The sequence below is a fragment of the Notothenia rossii genome (genome assembly GCF_949606895.1).
Source record: "Notothenia rossii genome assembly, chromosome: 11".
NCBI lineage: Eukaryota > Metazoa > Chordata > Actinopteri > Perciformes > Nototheniidae > Notothenia > Notothenia rossii.
In genome coordinates this window covers 46,797,828-46,817,990 of record NC_136910.1, presented here as the reverse complement: position 1 = coordinate 46,817,990, position 20,163 = coordinate 46,797,828, and the positions used below count along the sequence as shown (strand labels likewise).

The 20,163-nt window shown below is 39.7% G+C and overlaps 1 protein-coding gene across 1 annotated transcript in view; it reads right to left on the bottom strand.

The window, feature by feature from the left end:
- Positions 1 to 4,935: 4,935 nt before the first annotated feature.
- The window catches only part of LOC307024326 (protein FAM163B-like), a 22,980-nt gene continuing 7,752 nt past the window's right edge, over positions 4,936 to 20,163 (bottom strand). Inside the window, exons 2-3 of the mRNA XM_079658383.1 lie at positions 9,583 to 9,698; positions 4,936 to 7,462 (exon numbers count right to left, since the gene is read on the bottom strand). Of these exons, the coding sequence (XP_079514509.1) occupies positions 7,022 to 7,462; positions 9,583 to 9,675 (534 nt within the window). The 5' untranslated portion in view covers positions 9,676 to 9,698 and the 3' untranslated portion in view covers positions 4,936 to 7,021. The remainder of the gene's footprint in view (positions 7,463 to 9,582; positions 9,699 to 20,163) is intronic.

Genomic DNA, 20,163 nt, shown 5'->3' with positions numbered 1-20,163 from the left:
CTCTTTTGAGCACAAAGGATCAATCAAAACTGTCAACATAAATGTATTGGCTAGCTGAAGGACAACTAAACCCTATTTCAGCTGGCATGTGTCAGAGAAGGCACTATTCATTTTGGACCACCAGATGGCGAAATAGCACAATCTAATGTGACTTTTTTTTCCTGCCTTCATCACATTTCTCTGTTGATTCCCTCTCACAAATTGCATATACCTCTTTCTGTCTGTCTGAAACAACCCACTCACTTGTTGATTGGGGAAATCATAGCATAATCTGACAGTGATTTTGTGGCATTTATTCATGTGGTAATATAAACTGCTCACAAACCTATGCCTCTCAGACTGATTCAAAGCCGCAGTCAGAGCTCTAAATCTAAATCGGATTTCAAAAAAAGGAAAAGGTCATGTCCAGTCCACAAACACAGAAACACACACACAGACACATTCACATTTCCACCCCACATATTAGGGCCAGTACAGTTCACTGGGTACAAACTAAAGGAAATGAAACACAGCGAAAGATTAAGCTCTTAAAACAGAGAGAGATAGAGAGGGATAGAGGAGGGAAGACAGAATGTGTATCCAGAGGGGGTTGTTGTGTGTTTGTGGTGTGGAGGACATAAAAATCGAGTCCATTTTGCGTTATGTCCTCAGGATTCATTACTTATTTATTAGTTGTTATACAGAGACAGAGAGGGTCTTGAATGAAAAATTTAGACAGGATGCATGGCCTTTCTCCTTTTAGAAATCACAAGATTACACACACTGGGTGGTAATGGCTCCTGCACGCAGTCGTGAGTGTGTGCGTGTGTGTGTGTTTGTGTATGTGCATGTGTGTGTGTGTGTGTGTGTGTGTGTGTGTGTGTGCGTGCGTGGGTGCGCGCGCGTGTGTGTGTGTGTGTGTGTGTGCGTGCGCGCGCGCGTGTGTGTGTGTGTGTGTGTGTGTGTGTGTGTGTGTGTGTGTGTGTGTGTGTGTGTGTGTTTGAGACAGATAGGAAGAGATTTGTGGAGGATGGCGGTTCCTCCACAACTCTGACACAGCAGTAAGCATCCATGTGTGTCTTCGTGTGTGTGTGTGTGTGTGTGTGTGTGTGTGTGTGTGTGTGTGTGTGTGTGTGTGTGTGTGTGTGTGTGTGTGTGTGTGTGTGTGTGTGTGTGTGTGTGTGTGTGTGTGTGTGTGTGTGTGTGTGTGTGTGTGTGTGTGTGTGTGTGTGTGTGTGTGTGTGCACATTGTCTGAATGTTTACACACATCACTGCGGGTTGTTAATTAAGGACACAAAGTCATATGTGTCCTTAGTGAGTGCAGCAAAGACAGGGACTCTCAACTATATCATCTGCTGTCATTGTTAATGTGAGCAATTGTGTGTTTGTGATCTTGTTTGCACTTGAGACTATAGTCTGTATAAAGTGCTCCTTCCTCTCTAATGTGCATCAAAGCTCGGGCTGCCTGTGTTTATTTTTGGCAGTGTGTGGTGAGGGGTCTCAAGAACGCCAAGATAAAGGACTTAAGTATTGGCAAGGATTTGACTTTTCTTTCTTTTTTGCAACTATGAAGAATGACCTTTCTGTGCACCATTTATATTTTCTTTTGACTTTTACAATTTGATGTCATTTTTCTTAAGTGATCTTTGTGGGTTCTTTCCAAAGTCCACACAGAAAGTAAAAAATCAGCTACACATTTCCTTTTCTAATGTTGATAGACAAAAACAGATATTTCCATCTTCCAGAAACAAAATAACTTTTCACATTATCTTTCACTGTTGATAAATGAGAAAAAGGCTTATAGATAAGAGAAATTGAAAGTGCACATAAGAGGGAGATGGTGAATTTGGTTAGAAATGTAAGCAGAAGGAGCAGGAAGAGCACAAGGAATGGTAATATGAATATGGCAAGAGGGTGAAACAGCAGGACAATAAGCGGAGAGGAGGAGAACGGGGAGGAGGCTTCTGTTGTAATGTTAGTTGGAAAGCCTTGTATCTATCATGTCCATAATTCATGGAAGACCAGCCGTTCCTCTGTATTGCATCTACATTTCACTGCTAGGGAATTATGACCAGCGAGCATAAAAAAGACATACACACATGCACACTCACACAAACTTACTATACTAAGGAGGGGGGAAGATAGCAGAGGAACAAGAAGAAGATAGATTTGAGAAAGAGTGCAAAGGAGCTGCAGCAGACAGCAGGGTGTGAGAGTGAGCACCCTCCTGCAGGATGAAGGGGTAGATGAAGGGGATGATTCAAAGCATGTCATAAAACATCGATACACCTCGAAATGCCCCGCTACGAGCTCTGCTTACACTGGAGGAGATTATGCCTTTAAATAATTCACAAAGCTTGCTCAAGCACTTATGCACACAAATACAGTATAAACTTCTATGCAAACAAAAACACAGACATGGATACAAAAGCCCATACGCACACAAATCAGTGTTTTCACTGAAGTACTCACACATTATGGAGGTTTGGCTTGAGTTAGACTTAGAGGGAAAGATTGGTTTTTATATTTAGCTTTTCAGACCAGTACCCCGAGCCAGTTTGAAGGACTCTTTGAAAAGAAGGAGCCGATAAATTGTTGGTTGTGAGGCAGACTCCTGCTGAGCTGGACAAAGTGATGGAAGGATGCAGCCACAAATCTGCAACCTCACTTTCACAACAACATCTCAATCACAAAACAGTATCGATCAGCTGTTTGTATGTTACAGATGCCTTTACTTCTGACAGAGATACTCATCTCTAAGCTAGGTACTGTATGGTAAACATATTCTAGAAATACTATGTATTCCAAATATCATTACATGTAAATTAAGTGACTGCTAAGAGAATAATTACATTTCCATCCATTTTTCGCCAGTGTGACAGGAATTCCTGGTTACAGTGCAATTCCTGTAGAAATAAATGAGAGTTCACATGAAAGAGAATTCATCATATTGTGAAAGGTTTTTCATGGCTAATGCAGTGCTGTTGTATTAATGCCATCACAAAATTGCTATTCATATCTCTGCCAGGAAGGCCTCGGTTTGATATGAGCTCCTCTATACGCCTCCATCTGTCTGTGTATTCTGTGGTATGTGCTATTTATCATTCATTAGCCCTGACTCATCTTTCTAATAACTACCTCTATTTCCTCCATGAAATAGTTTTCCGCTGTTGTTCTATTGTATGATTAGCCTGCTTGCTTCTCTGACTCATTCAATTTATTGTCAGAATAAAGCTTCCCCATTTTCGTCTTTTAGCTTTCCTGTGCGGATGACTTTTTTTATTGTGGCTATCATCTCCTCGCCTCTGACTGTCAGGTTGGTTTATCATCGCACTTAAGCGTCCCACTTTGGTCTCTCAGGCTCCCAATTCAAACATGTTTGCTGTCATGACTTTAACCGTAGCCTCGGGCGGACTGGATCTGTGTGCAAACAGACTTTATCATTGTTACTGTGGTTAGAAGTTTGGTAGGCTTCAATGTTTTATCTGTTAGAGTATGTCAGAAACATAGTAGGTTCACTGATTTCTCTCTGAGGCACCTGAGCGATGATAGTCATTTTGCTGTTAACACTTTCTATGAAGGTCATGCCTATAATGTATTATGACCATATAATACATCATAATCTGCTTATAGCACTGTATCATTATACTTATGAGCCCTCATTCATATTCATAATGCTTTCTAACCATAATCATTTAAGGAATAGTTCAACATTGTCTGTGGTTCAACACAAGCAATCTTATATGCCTTTTTTCTGATGTTTTACCTTCCTACTATAGCACAGTTAAAGAGCGTCAGCGTTCCTACGGAAACATTGAGAGTACCGTTTTCCAATGATTTTTCTTGTTAAGTTGATAGCAAATAAACGACACACACCTTGTGAACTCAAAGATAGAAGTTCTTCATCTCTGTTTTCTCACAACTTCTACAGCTCATTATAAAGCATGTTATAGTTCATATTGTGATGCGTCATTAGTACGTTTATAATGCATTTTAGAGTTGATTCTCCTCTAGGAGTTGAGATGATGAACAGATGTTGGCTTATTAACTTCATCAACCAACATATGCACAGGAAAAAAAAAACAGAGATTGCTGTTTTCAATCTAGTTTAGATCATTTTGCTGTGAAGAAGTATTAAAACAAAAAACTTAATTGATCAGAAAAAACCTAATGGTCTAAATACTACCTCAGATTTATTTTCTTGCCGGACTAAATAGCTCTGCTGTTTGCGTTGCATTGACCAAGTCATACAGTATGTTCTAGCTTGGTGATATTTAGCCCGTGTTTAGCAGTTGATTAAATAAGATAATCCAGGATGATGCACCATGCTTTTGGTTGAATCCACTGTTCAACATTTGGCAACCGGCAGAAATATGTAGAAAAAAAGATTCTGAGGAGCCCATTCAATACACATTACAGTAAAAAAAGGCACATCAAGATACAAACAATCCAAATAATTAAAGGGGCCCTATTACACTGAACAAACTGAAAGGTTGACTTTAATTAAATGTATTATGTCAACAATTTTCATATAATAATATTAAGTTGAACCTCATTTTTTTAATTTAAACTTAATATTATTGCTTTCAACTAACCTAATAAATTTATGTGAAATCTGTTGACATAATAGATTAAATAAAAAGTAAACGGTTCAGCTTTGTCAGCGTATGCACATTTTCAGAGTTCACATTTGTATTTTGTACCGTGACATGTTTACTTGATTTCATGTTCAAAAAGTGGTGCTTTGTGATTTTAGCCTTTGCAGACCATTTACATGCACAAACCTATAATATAACAAAAAAGGGAAAACCTCAAAAAGCACAATAGGGCCCCTTTAACACACTTAAATATAACAAAAGGAATTCCAAGGCTATTCATCCACAAACATTAGAACATGAATTTGAACCATTTGACACAACAGTTAATTTAAGGAAATTACAACAAAACAGTTCAGAAAGATTTTCACACCATTTTATTAGCAACAATGTGTCTGTTAGTTATATATTAGAAACAAGGACAGAAACGTTTCTGCTTCACTGTACTGAGTCTGAAAAACCAGCTGGATCATAAAATAAAGCAAGTAATTCATATACTGTAGGGAAAAAGCAACACTGCATTTGAATATACAATTGTAATAATAATAATCATAATAATAATACATTTCTCTTTAATAAATCTTTATGGCACAAAGTTTCCTGTGCAACTGTCACATCTGTAAAGGAAAGGAAGGAAAACATAGCATTGAGAACTGTGTGAATATGTGTGTGTGTGTGTGTGTGTGTGTGTGTGTGTGTGTGTGTGTGTGTGTGTGTGTGTGTGTGTGTGTGTGTGTGTGTGTGTGTGTGTGTGTGTGTGTTCGTGTTGTAGTGTATTTGCAGGAAAACACATGTCACAAGAGGAAAACTTATAACAAAATCACTCACTGTTTCACCCTTTGGGAATATTAATGAGTATAATCGCTGATAAAATCAACAGAGAGAGAAAGAGAGAGGGAGTGTGGGTACAACAGCATACCATCCATTTTAAAGGGGGGGCGAGGGACGATCCAATCAGCTTTAGGCCCCTCACAAAGCCACAAGCATTTCTTCATGAAATCAAGCGGTAAATCATTTCATTCGTGAAACGTGTGTTCTGTGTCCATAAAACTGCTCCTCCAGCTATAGGCTGGTCAGCCAAGTGCAGAAAATAAAAACAATCCCGTGAAGGAACTCTCTGAGTACCTCAGAGAAGAGCAAATGTCTCTCAGTCCATCGAGTTGAGAGAAGAGAGAGACTAAAGCGTGTACTATGACCTGTTAAATACTTAAAGATGTGCCTTCAAATGGGAATTAATCTTTAGCCCATGAATCCATTTACTAAACCAGAGACAACACAAGAAATTCAGTGAAGTCTAGAAGAACTAAAATAACTAAAGCCTTGCCTTAAAAATGTCCTGTGACTGCCACAATTACAACTTCAGTGTATGTTTTAGCCTTAATCTGTAAAATAAACATTTACAAAATAAGTTTTGTCATCTGGTTGGAGCACTCTTCACATTAGCATACATTTAAAGGGCAAACTAATGCATTCACCCATTACAAGAAATGTCTAAAATGTTATTGCAACCCACCACAGGGTTTGGTTTACATAGGGGGGGTGAAAGATTGTTTTGAAGTGAATGGAATAATAATCTCGGTATAACAACTGATCAAGTTATACACACACTCGCACACACACATGCAAGAACAGTCACACAAATGCAAGAACCTAAAGTATCCCCCCTTTGGCACCTACAGTCACTCCGCCTGCATGAACACAGAGGTCCGTCTCTGCTGAAGTGTGTTACTCTTTGTGTCAGCAGACACTCAGAGGAACCAGTCTACCGTCAAAATGGAGACCTCTATGAAATTCTGTGGAAAACAAGCAGGGATTTCCATCTTCTGTGAGCCATTTATGTCTTAAAATATTATGGCCTAAGTTATCTGAAATGTCATTGGATGGCAGCTAAAACCTGACATCCCCCCTTCCTCCACTGGTGGTGAGTGATATTTTATAATCTTTATAATCTGTGGATGGAGGAACAGGCAGATCATCCCATCACGGGAGAGGGAAACACTGGACTTCTCCTAATCATATTTTGTTAGTATAGCAGCTATGACAGAGAGAATCCCTGCCGATTATGGATTAAGGGAATCTGTGTGTCTTTCAGGCCACGAGTAAAAGACACAAACTTTATCAAATGGTTAAACAAATTCCTTTTTCATTGTTAAAAAAAGAGCTATTTAAAACAAAACAAAAACAAGACGTCTGTGTTATTGGTAAATCCACAATACTTTAAACTATCGTGGCTCAAGTGTAAGGTCTGGACCTGAGCATAGTACCTTGGGAAATCCTGTCCTGAGAGCCATCGGAGTCCTTCAGTCTGCGAAAGGTGACCAGTAGAAGGAGACAAGATTAGACCAAACTATGGACTAAACTGGTCTAGACGACAAAAACAGAGTCTTGTTTAGGCTATCCCTATTCATCTGAGCACATACTGACAACGAGTTCAAACCTCACCCAGCTAAACATCAGTGCTGATGCTGCAGCTGCGAGTGAACATGTCCCTCATCGTGACCGACCGGGCCAGGTTTGGTTTCCGGTAGTTTGAAATGTTCACAGGTACTGGCAGGTCCAGATCTTGCTGATGCACGCTGCGGTAGCTGATCCGGTCGCCTCCGTTCCTCAAGCCATCAGGTTGATGGTGGATCTGCGGCTGAGGGGGCGGCTGCAGGTAGAAAGGCAGGTCATAGTGCGTACAGGATGGACAGAAGGTTTGTGAGCGTGTCAGTTTCCTGGCCAGGGGAGGGGTGGAGAAAAGGGCGGGGCCATTGGAGATGGAGGAGGCGGCGGCCGTAGCCGCCACAATGTTGTGATTGGAGTGGACCGGAGGGAGGCGGGACGTAACAGCGAAGTCTGGCTCCTCCTCCTCCGACTCAGACTCTTCCTTCTTGCAGCAATAATACTGGATGGAGGAGGAGATGGCGAGAAAGATGATGGGGAGCAGAGATGACAGAAGAAGAAGGAATAGAGAGACAGGGAGAATATTAGGGACCAAATTATGTCAAATAGAGAGATGAGCAAAAGAAGAGTTTCAAAAGTGGCATAACAGAAAGATAATGATCAATAAAGAGAAAGCGAAAGGCATTTATTCCACTGAAAAGTCTGCATGGCCATGGTGTTAGCAGAAGCACAGCAGAATACATTCTTTGGCAAGTTCATTGAAATGCACTTAAAGCCATTAAGGTATAGGTCAGCATCTATATTCTAGTAATAATGTTTTTCCAGTAGGCTACTGTCTGACAAAGCTTGCCGCCACAAATCCTGAGATTTTGTGCATATGGAGGAGCTGCCATACGAGGCCCTGGCCAAACATTTGGGAGCAATTTAGAGTTTAGTGATGTGCTCAAAGATACTTCGACACATGGGAGGAGCTGGATACGCACCAACCCTGCCATTAATTTTCTACATGCTGACTCACAAAAAGATACATTTGTGCCCATTACCTTTAAGATAACGCCAATAACAGCATTTTGTCCCACCACAAGTTTTTATACTAGCTAAAGAAACAAGATCATTAGTTAGCTTTACAGTTACTGGTAGCTGGATTTTGTCACTTTCTGACAGAGCCAAGCTAGCTGTTTCAAACTGTTAACTGTCTGTAGCCTTAAATTCAAACGATAGATATCAATCTTTTATTAAACTCATCTCAGTCATAAATTAAGCATACTCCCAGAAATATTAAACTATTTTAAAACTTGATATGATGAGGCTCTTTGTTTAATTTTTTTCAAATTTGTTTGCCAAACATATTTTTAACACTATTGAAAGGCCAAGCAGTGAAATGCACAGGGGAGTAGTTCAGTTTAACAGAATGGAAACGGCATCATTTAAAACAGAAATAAACCCACATGCTTTAATAGCAATCCACAAACTGTAATGCTTCCCGGTGGTGTTGTTAGTGTGATATTTCAAACTATCTGGAGTTCTTCAAGCATGAAAAGTGGTTCTTTTCACCTAAATACATCCGAATATCCGAGCACAACCCCTTAGAAAGATGGATCATGCATGACGATGCATAAAGATCAAAGATATTATGGCTATTTCTTTTTGGCTTTTATTCTTCACAGTGTTGTAGCAATCTTGGACCTTTCCTATTCCACTCACTGTCGAAGAGATGATTTACCTTAAGATCTTTCTGTCTTTAATGTACAAGCTTACATGCTCTGACAGCCAAAGACCAGGACCATGACTGACACACAGAGAGTGTTTGCCTCATTACCATAAATGTACATTTTAGCTACGCTAGCAGAATGGCCCAAGGAATGGCAATGTCTCATCATTGCCATTCTGACATTTGGAACAGACATTTATATTACCCTCAGGATGAATCGTGTTAACTTTGGTAAAACCCTGACTTTCTTTCACATCCCATCATCATTTTCATTTGTGGTTTAGGATCATAACAACTGTGTAGTGCTAATGAGCAAATCTTAGCATGCTGAAATGCTAAACTAAAATGGTCAACACTATCAAGATAAAAACTACTGAACACCAGAACGTTAGAGATGTCCTTGTTAGCATGTCGGACAGTAGCATCTAGCTGAGCATTGAATAGCTGCTAGCATGGCTATAAATAGTCTATTTTTTGTTGAAACCTATATCAGTGTGTTTTAAAGGAACATGATCATTTTAAAGGGCACCTATCCTTACAAAGATGAAATTGTCTTTAAGAGTAAAACAAATCAGGGCCACTATTCCGTGATGAACATGCCTGTCTATCGCTGTATTTTTATGCAATTCTAAACACAGATCTAGAAACATTTTCTACTGCAGTAAAACCCAAGCTTGTGAAGCCTTGGCAGACACAGACAAAGAATGCTGCTACACTCATCAATTACATTTTTTGGGTTAAAGGAACACGCCTATTAACCTTGCTATTTGAGGTCGCAAACACAATTTCCCTGATTAAAGCAGCTATGCTTATGAATAGGTTCTGAAGGACACCTTTAACTCGCAGCTCATGGTAACGTTCTGAGAAAATACAGGGAATATAACACTGTCTGAAAGCATCTGTGGCCTCACCTGTAGCCTACAGTAGCACAGTACTGCGATGATAAGGAGTAATATAACCGTAGCTAGAATTCCACCAGTGATGACCACTGTCCCGGCTGTCATTCGAATGGCTCTCCATCAACACCCTGCAGAGAGCAAGAAGAGAGAAGGATGGCAGAAGAGGGGCAGAGAGAAAGAGTGGAAAAGAGAAGAGGAGGGAGAGAAGAAATGGCGGAAGAGAAAGCACACAATTAATCAGCACAGTGGCCTCATTAAGTAGATTATAACTGTGTGTCATCTCAGTGGTGCTTATTGAATTATCAAGCAGTTAGGAAACATGTAATAGAATCATCCCACAAATGCTGCTCATATTATAGATGGGATCTCAGGCTGAAACACATAAGGAAAAGAAGTGTGAGAGAGAGAAGGAAATAAGCATTCAACAGCAGAGCAGCAACAGAAACAAGCTGCAGGAGTGCAAAGAGACAAATGGATTGTGGTAGTGTGGAGAGTTGAAGTGACTGAGCAGGTGATAGAAAACAAAGACAGAGCGAGTGGCTAATTGACATGGAGTGAGAGGGAAAAAAAGGTCAAGATGAGTTGAGGAATAGGGATAGGAAGGGATTTGATGAATGATTGTGAAATGGAGATACAAAGTGATGGAGTGGATGAAGAAGGTGGTGTGAAAGACAGACGGGGAAAGGTGATACCCAAACAGATGGAAATGAAGAATGGATGGGAGAAACAGGGGATGAAGGGATGAAGACAAAGGAAAACAGGGTTTTTGGATGACTAATAAGATGGAAAGTGTGCATAAGAAGAAGGGAGATGAACAGAGAAGGGATTTTGCTGAGATTTTGAGATGTGAAATATTCAAGCCGAGCACACGGTTGAATGAAAACAGATATATAATCTCTTATGCATGCACCGAGCCAGGACCCCAAATGCATTTATAACCCAGAGACTTTTGTTCATGCCCACTGCTTTAAAAGTAATAAAATACATATCCGTAAGTCTATGGTTGAATCTAAAAATAGAAATATGAAACGCAGGTACTATGACACCAACTTTGGGAAGGAAATAATTCTGGTGACAATAATAGTCACAAAAGTAAAAACAAATGTAAATGCTGTCTTTGCGTTAATACTAGCCTACACAGAACACCACAATAATACTATAAAAGCAATACTAAAAAAATGTGCACTTGTGATACAATCTTTTCCACCAACATTACGTTGATTGGTTTTTAACAGTTTGAACCATTGTGACCAAAAATAAATTGGTGCTCAATCCGAAAGTTTGTTAACGGCAGAAACCAAACATTAGCACTTGACCTGAAGTGTGAACTATGAAATCTTCAGTGGGCTTGTCATGTTTTACAGGTTGGAAATAGAGGATTGAAAAGGCACAAAGAGAGAAGTTAAGTGAGAAATGGCCTGATTAAAAAAAGAATGTTCAATGATTTTAGTAAGTGTAGGTCCATACTTGTTTTTCGGTTTAAGTCAATGCCATCCGCCATCTTTCTTCTTTTACTTACTACGCTCTACATTGTTCACCCTAAGTTAATGACACATCATTGATACACGGCTGAGCTTAAAACTGGCATAAAGATTCCAAGAACCCTGACCAGAAGTGGTTCAGGAAGAACCTTAGCTTATGTTTTGGAAGAAGGGCTAAGTGAGGGTTTTCACAATGAATCAGCATTCTGAGAGCATTGTTTCCCTAATGAGAGACATCTCTTAATGAAGAATCAATCAGCAGGAAACATATGTGTATGATCTGTGCCCATAAGTCAGAGGTCAAGGCAAAAACAAATGGAGATGTTGATCTATGGTTAGCTGATTGAGCTCTGCAGATTTGTCAAGTGGATCTACTGTTATCTCTCTTGCTTTTTTGCCATTGCATTGCATTGTATCGTTTACTGACTTGCTTATATGCAAAAATTGCTTTCAATATTTAATTGTTTCATGTAATTCATTTAAGCAGCGTATCTTTGTGTGTGCTTCACAATACCAAAATTATGATCTTCCTAGTCCTTTAGACAGTCAGTCTTAATTAATTTGTAGATTCAGGTAGTCTATATTACAGTTTCCATGCGGGTAGAAATGACTCGGCTGAATGATCCAGAATGTCATAAGAACATTTGCAGCAGTATGATTGACTTGAAACTGAACTGACCTCATTCTCAGCTTATTAGATCAATGCTTCCCTTTAATTACCTCTTTTCAGTCTCCACAGCAGCTGGATTACAGGAAGAAGCCTTGGGCATGGAGGCTTTAAATTTTCATTTTACTCTTGAAAGTAACTCGCATTAATCACAAACATTGTAATGTCATTCAGGTTGTCAAAAGTAATTGCTTTTCTCTGCCTTCCTCACATTGTAAAGAATTTGAGGCTGTCACATAACTAAAGAGTTGGAGCCCCGCAGCAGCCATCAACAATATCTGAACCCTTACCTGCTCACTGAGGCAGTTATCTGTTACACAACAACAGCAACCTAAATCAAACAAAACTAATCGCTGAACTGAACTTTTTCCACACAGACGTTCATTTACATGTAGAATTGAGGCACTATGCAAGATGTATATGGAGCTTAACGGGCTTTCAGTTGTTACTATTAATGCAAAACATATTTGCCTTTGCTAGCTCAGAATTTGCACATTAAAGATGCATTTTTATAATCAGTGGAGATTTTCTGGAATAATCTTGCAAATATCATAGGAAACAGGTTCTCCAATCCTCAAATTGCATTTCATTTCATGCATTTAAGGACATTTGTATGACCTTCTAACAGTGATATATAGGAATAGATGTTGACATTAAGAGTTAGAATCATCATCTGTAAATCATGTTCCTGGTGATGCTTTTGGCTTTATCTCTATGATCCAGTTTTAGCAAGTACAGATCAGCTCTGCATTTCTAAATATATATATTATTTTACCTTTTCTTATAGCGTGCTACTGTCAGTGTGGAAAAAGTTGTGACTCAGTTTCCAGGTTTAGCAACATTCTTGTATATTTGGGGAAAACCCTGCAGACACTTGACAGATGTGGGAACAGACCTTTCGCCCTTCATTACATGCACAATCTGGAAGTGTCATTGGACCACACAATCACACTGACTGCATTGTGGATAATTGCCTGAAACCGAAAATAGGACAGCAGGCTTGTTGCTAAGCTATGACTCAATGATGCAAGCCATTACCAGCAGCAAGCACACAGCAGCATAGCCTGACGTTGTCAAGATATAACTCAACTGTGACACGAACACAACCTGAAATGATGAAAACATAACAATAGTGAGGTAAATGCAAAGAGTCATGCTCTTTACTGCTATCCCAGTATGCAATTTACATTGAATTTGTGCCTGTCTGTACATCCTGGACTACACAAGTCTATGTGTGTACTATTGACTGACAGCTTTGACCTTCTCACCCTGAAACACCTTTAAACCATGTTGAATTCCTCTGTGGATATCTTGTCTAAACCCCATTAGCTTTCATTGTGATATTTCTCTCCATGGAGGCTCTATAAAGTTAGAATAGATCAGTCTGTCTCTGCAGTATATGTGCCCTATCTACAGACAACACAGCTACTCCCCTCAGGCAGGAGTACAGCGGGACTCTAATCCAATCTCCAGGCCACACAGACCACCAACCAAATCAATATGAAGGAACATCAGGAACAGAGTGTTAGGCTTAGAGTTAAATCGAAGAGATACATGTGGTGATTTTGGGACTTTTCAGGAACAGAGAACAGAAAAATGGAGGAGTTTGAATGTCTGTCTGAAATTTGGGTTAAAGGTAGGGTAGGTAAGAATGGAGAAACCAGCTCGAGTGCGCTAGAATTTGAAACTACGTAGCCGAAAAAAATCTGCCCCTTCCTTCAGACTTCCTTACAGAGCCCCTCCTCCAACACACACGAACGCACATGACCAATGAGGGCACGAGATAAGTTTGTACACAGATGGAAGGCTGACAGGCAGGTAGGCCATCCAGTTATTTTAGCCGGGGCGGCTAAAATGGTCGTGCTTTTTACAGTGCCACGTCTTCCACAGATGAATTTTTTAAATGTATTTATTGTCAAAGCATTTAATATATTCATTGCTATCTGGATGTTAAGAGCATTCCATGGAATATAACAAAAAGTGTTTCTGAAGTGAATTATCTACCCCACCTTTAAGCTGAGATATAGTGATGTAATGTACTGCAGGCCTTTTATCAAATCTTCACTAACAGCACTGCTTAAGTTAGAGCTTTGTTAAATATCAAAAATCTATCTGATCATAACGATGGGCTTAAAGTGTTACTAATCAATATTTTAATATTTGTTTGAATCAATAACAAAGGATAAAAAAGCCTCAGAGAATTATCCCCCAACTCTGCAATTCCCCTGATCTTAATTGAGTGTTTCGGTATCTTCCAGCTCATTGTTTAGTTTCTTACATCCTGCTAATCTATTGTTTTGGTTCACTCTTTACTTATCACTGTTGTTTCTGATTGCTGCAGGCAGTTTTCTGCCACCTGCTCAGCAGCAAACAGCAGAGAGATATTAGCAACTAGCTGGTGATTAAAGGGAAGCTTTAACCAGCTAAGAAGCCTGATCATTCCCTCCAAATATTATTCTCAATGACTCAATGTCTAAATGACTATTCCTCTTTGTCCACCGAATGTATATCAAATGATAATATGTCAATATTGTATTTACAGCTTGTTATACAGCCCCATGCAGCCATAAAATCTATTCGGCTTGTTTATGGTATACTAAGTACCATGACCCTATTGTGCATTCAGCCAATGTATTCATTTAATAATAAACAACATATCATTTCTAGATAATAATAGATAAACACACACACACACACACACACACACACACACACACACACACACACACACACACACACACACACACACACACACACACACACACACACACACACACACACACACACACACACACACACACACACTCGTTTTTTGTGCAGGCAGTGTGTATCTCCTGGGGCACCATTAATCAGAGCAGTGTGTGAGGGATGTGTTGCAGTGAGGCGATGAACACTGTCCATTATTTAACCCTACACAAACACACCCGCACGTACACACACACTCACAGACATTCACACATCCACACATTGTGAAATAGTACTGGTGAAAGGCATACTTGTCTGCTCAGCTTCATTTTTTGGTATTCGTCCCCACGAGTGACAAGAGGTTAGGGGCAAAGAGGAGAATAGCAGCAGGCACACCCACACACAAACACACACAAGCACTCATAAACAATCACATGTAATAATTTTAGCACTAGCTAACATGCTCAGACAGTGGGCTTTGGAAAAGTGCCACGCTTTGATAAAACATGGCAGGGATCACAGCAGAGGTCTTGCTAGGAATAATGGCTGTTGACAGGCTTTCAGTGGAATGGGGGAGAAGTACACAGTAGGTGGTGTATTCGAGTCATACACAAGAGACAATAACATGCCCGAGAACAATGGGATGAGCCCTATTACAGCTGTAGCTGTCAAAGAGTGATTTCCGTCATGTATTTTCAGCCATATCCAAAGAACACAGTGCATGGTTCTCTGACACATTGACACATAACGTTTGAAAATGTTTAATTACTGACATTCTTCTGAGTGCTAAAGTTCCTATGCCAGGTGTTTTCACGTCACAAAAAGCTCTTAGATAACAGAACTCCGATTTGATAATGAAAAGAAAGACACAATGAACCTTTCTTTGTGACATAATCTGTTTGATTATAGCTCTCTGTCGTCGATGAGTCGGCGTCTACCCTCTTATAAACTTAGCAATCAGCGAGCATTCAACTAGTGTTTGGAAAAGTAGTTACAGCTTTCACCTTCAGTATCATCTTATCGGAAGAAAATGAATGCAATTATTAATGCAACATTTATCACAACTACCTTCACATACATTACATTGATGTGTGATGCACCATCATTAAGATAATGAAGCGCCACTGTGATCCACTTAGTACACTTCATTACTTTTCCTCTGGAGCACAACCTGTCCTGCTGTATAGCTGGATTGCTTCAACTTTTTCTTTTTTTTTACTTTCTTGCCATGAGTTAGCTGAGACTAGATTTTAGGGTTTGTGAGTTACATATGGAACCACAGCCACGAGACAGTTAGCTTAGCATAAGGGCTGGAAACAGGAAGAAATGGCTAGCCCAGCTTTCTCTAAAGTTCACATTTTTGCATAGCACCAGTATTTATGCTAAACTAACTAGGCGTTCAATCCTCTTATTTATCACTCTGAACGAAAACAAATATGCGTACTTCTAAAAATGTTAAACTATCCCTTTAAGAGTTTTTCAAATTGAATGCAATGCCTTTTTGTTAGAATAAATAAACAGTCACTTACAAACACGGGTAATTTTGCAGTTGCAAAGAGGAAAATATAGAAAGATTGTATAGTATGTCAATTAATTTCATTTGAGTCAATTGTAACACCTGAACAATAGAAATGTTCATATATTTTAGTATAGTGTGTGTCTAGAGAAAGGGGTTTTCACCAGCAAAAACATATTCTGTAGAGGTACATCTTTAATCCTCTATAAAAGGGAAATTGCAATCAATGTTTGAATTCAAATTGAATTGGTTTGTTTAAAAAGCCCTTTTGAGGCTACATTGAAGATGCATGAAATGTCACTGTGTCAATACAAGTTAGAATTCAAATGATACTGAAGCCTACATGTTCAAATGTTCCCCCATGAGGAAGACGATAAGTTCACTAAACATTAACATTATGAATAATTTAACTGAATGAAAGTGAGTTTAAGCGATGATGAAATGGTGCAAAATTGATTTGACTGGATGTTTATTAATTAATTTTTTTATCTCCATTAAGCCATAATACAAGTAGAAATATATCCTCAACTTCCTCTTTAAGCCTTGTCATAATATTTCCCCGTCTGGCTGCACTGACCCTGACTGCTGCATTACTTGATTCTCCCTCTCAGGATCCTGGCTCACCCTGTTCCAGCGTAACATTTCACCAGGCATACACAAATGTTTCTTTGTGTCCCTGAACTCGAACCTCATCCCTCCGCTGAAAGGCACTGACAAGCCTGGCTCGCCCCCAACTCTGACCTTGAATCAGGTACCAGGGAAATCCAGAAGGCAGTGGGGAGATAGATTTGGGGGTTGAGGGAGAATTAAAAAAGGAACTATTCTTTATATGCAACGATAATTGGAAACCAGAAATAGTTTTTATTCCTCTCATGAGTCCCACTGCATTGCCCAGAAAATATTTCTGTTATAAGTACCCCTCTGTGGATGATATATCATAAAGATTGCTCTCGGCTTGTAGGAATAGAGCACCATGAGGGCGTTTGAGAGACCTAATGGTGACCTGGGGGTCTCTTCATTTAATTACATAGCTTGCTAAATGTCTCTCATCCATCTGAATGACCTTGCTTAGTCGCTGTTCCAGTTCAGATTGCATGCTGATGTAATGTAACATTACACGCGGTGTGCATGCACTGGAAATGACGAAGCATGCCCTTCCTTGTGCAACACATACTTTATTTTTAGACAGTGGTAGTTTTTCAAGGTTTTCCTCTGGAGTCCCAATACATTTTTAGGATTATCTGAGAATGTTGTGGCACTATAACGTGGCCAAATTGTAGATAACGAAGCACCTGTAATGTTGCTCAACAAGAAGACGGGGTTTTGGCGCAGTTTGTAAATTAAACCTTGAAGCAAGAAATAACCACAAAGGCAAAGCTAATTATGTTCCCATTTCCATGTTTCAGGGAAAAAACATGGTTCTCTCAAAGCAATTCTCCTTTAGATCAACCTCTCCTCTCCTTATTGCTACAAATATCTTTTGACTAGTGAACTTTACCATGCTTAACCCAAAAGGGATCTAATAAAGCTGTCACCTGTATTTACTCGAGCCTGTGGCGGGAAGCAGTCAGCTTTGATAATGTGCACAGAAACATAATGGAACATGTATTGTGTCACAGTCGAGTACTGTAATTGGCTCATTTGGAGGACACTTTTTTTGCTTTTGTGCTCAGATAAAGGCTCTCAACATGTCAGTGTCAAAAAAGCGTTCATAAGTTCAAATTGTGTATGGTGTGTGTCATGTTGCAGCAGACAAACTTATTTTACTGCAGTTTCAAACAATGCCTTTCACTTTGAACTATATAAAAATCCAACAAAGAAATATTTTTAAAGAATGTCATCTATCTATCTGTCATTATGTGAGCATCTTCTTCCAAATTTGTCTTTTGCCCTGAATGGTTGAAGGAATGGGCTTTCACTTTTTTATCATAATTGCACATAATCACTGCCACTGCACTTCCTCCTCCTCCCCTCCGCCATGCCATGCTCTACCCTCTGCTGTGAAAATAATACCACTAGCCGGGGTGTGACAGGCTATAATCTTGGCACCAGCAGGAGCTAAAGTTAGCTCAGAGATATTACAGTGCTTTGAACTTCACAGCTGATGGATTGAAGGGCCCTGAAACTGAGTTTTGTGAGTGGTAAAAATGTATCCTTAGAGCACTTCAGCTCTTGTCATGGTAACAGGTGGACTTAAAAAGTGATTAAGGTTTTTTAAATTCAGTGACAGTTACTGTAGACCTTCATCTTTACTTTTGGCCTGACATAATAAGCTAATTGTATCACTTAAATCCTTTTTTTGAGAGCATTCAGACTGGTGCTTGATCATAGACAGCATATACAAAGTGGTTAAGTCATTGTGAAATAGATCAGCGGGGACATAACTACAAACATTTTAGAATTCACTTTCATGAACTGAAAAAAACACATGCTGTAAAAGGATTGAAGTTCTATGACAAACAAAACTAAGTAGAAAACTTGTGAAACTAGTGATTTACAGAACGGAGACTCATGGGAGAAGAGCCAGAGGAGTGACAGCTGGAGGCAGCAGCAGCACGAGGGAAAGAAAAACAGCCAAGAACATCCGGAACACAGCAAAATGAAATGAGAAAAAAAGCAAGGCAGAGGGACATGACCAAAAATGTATAATAGGTCAAAAGTGATAAATAAATGAGTGTGTACATTGTTTATGAGCTTCTGAATATATCCAGTAATGAAGAAAACCAGTAATCCTGACAAAAGCCTGCAACAGTTGTTAGAACCAAACATATTATATTCCAGTTAGGTCTGTTTACGGTATGGCACTGATGAGTCATGACATGTGCCAGCAGTTCTGGACACATACCAAAAACCACAGGCCACAGTAGTCTGCTACAGGGTCTCAATAATGGCCCAGCGCCACCAGATGGATGAATGTCAGCTTGGTGCATCGAGGCCATTCGATACACACAGTAATCGAGCATAATTAAAACTAACACATGAGTAAAACTGGCCGCTGTCTGATTTACAGCATAGTGGAGGAAAGTGTACATACTGTGTGTGTTTCTTGGTGTGAATACATACAATTGTTAAGTGGGAAAGCAAATATGAATGCCTTTTAGAGCACACTATTCCAACATCTCTTCCCCACTCTAAAACACACACTTACTTCCAGCAACTTCCCTCTAATAGCATGAGTAGTAGTTACTGTTTCTGCTTAGCGCTGCATAAATTTAACAGACAAGAGCGGCGATACAACTCGACAGCATCTCCAGTCTCACGGCCCCTCAGAAATAAACTGCTGTTACCACAGAATATTAGTCAGTCGAGAGAGATTCATGCAAACTCTTTCATTTTGAATAATAACAATAACAATAATGAAAATCTCAGCACCTTCCGCTCACTCTTGGCACAAATAATCTCCCCATGTTTGTTTGTGTGTAGTGTGCACACAACTTTAAACAGGATCGTAACAGTAGCTGCTGGCTGCGGCTGGCTCACTCCCGGTTTCTAAGTTCAGTGACAGTCAAGAAAAGTTGCAGTGACAGAGGAGACAGTCTGTTTGGACCTCATGGTGCGAAAAAGCAGACAGTTCTATCCCGAGTCGGTCCCTAAGCTAATTCATTATTGAAAAACATGTAAAAGTGTAATATTACGAACACCGCACACACACACACACACACACACACACACACACACACACACACACACACACACACACACACACACACACACACACACACACACACACACACACACACACACACACACACACACACACACACACACACACACACACACACACACACACACACACACTCTGGCTACAGGCTCTGTTCAGGGTAATACACTGGCCTCAAATGAATATAATTCCTTTTCCCTTCCCTGAATTAGATAAGACACCATTAAATTACATTTGCTCCTTGACACTTGACAATGATATCATTCTAATTATAGACTTTTTCCTCACTTTGCCTTCTCTCCCCAAGCAACAGCATGGCACATGTCATTGTATCCCTCAGAAGGGCATAGCTTAGATAGTTTTAGTTTGACTGACATGTACAGATTGTGAGACAATGGGCCCTTAGGTAACACTATGTCAGATTCCTCCCACCGTGTCTCCATAAAACAAGACAGTACTTTCTAAAAAGTATCATTTCAGTCATTTTGTGTCCTTCTGTAGAGGTGTTGCATCTCCTTGCAGTGGTTTTTCAGTTGTTCTGCAGTCATTGTCCATTTCTATGATTGTCCAGCATTTATTTTTA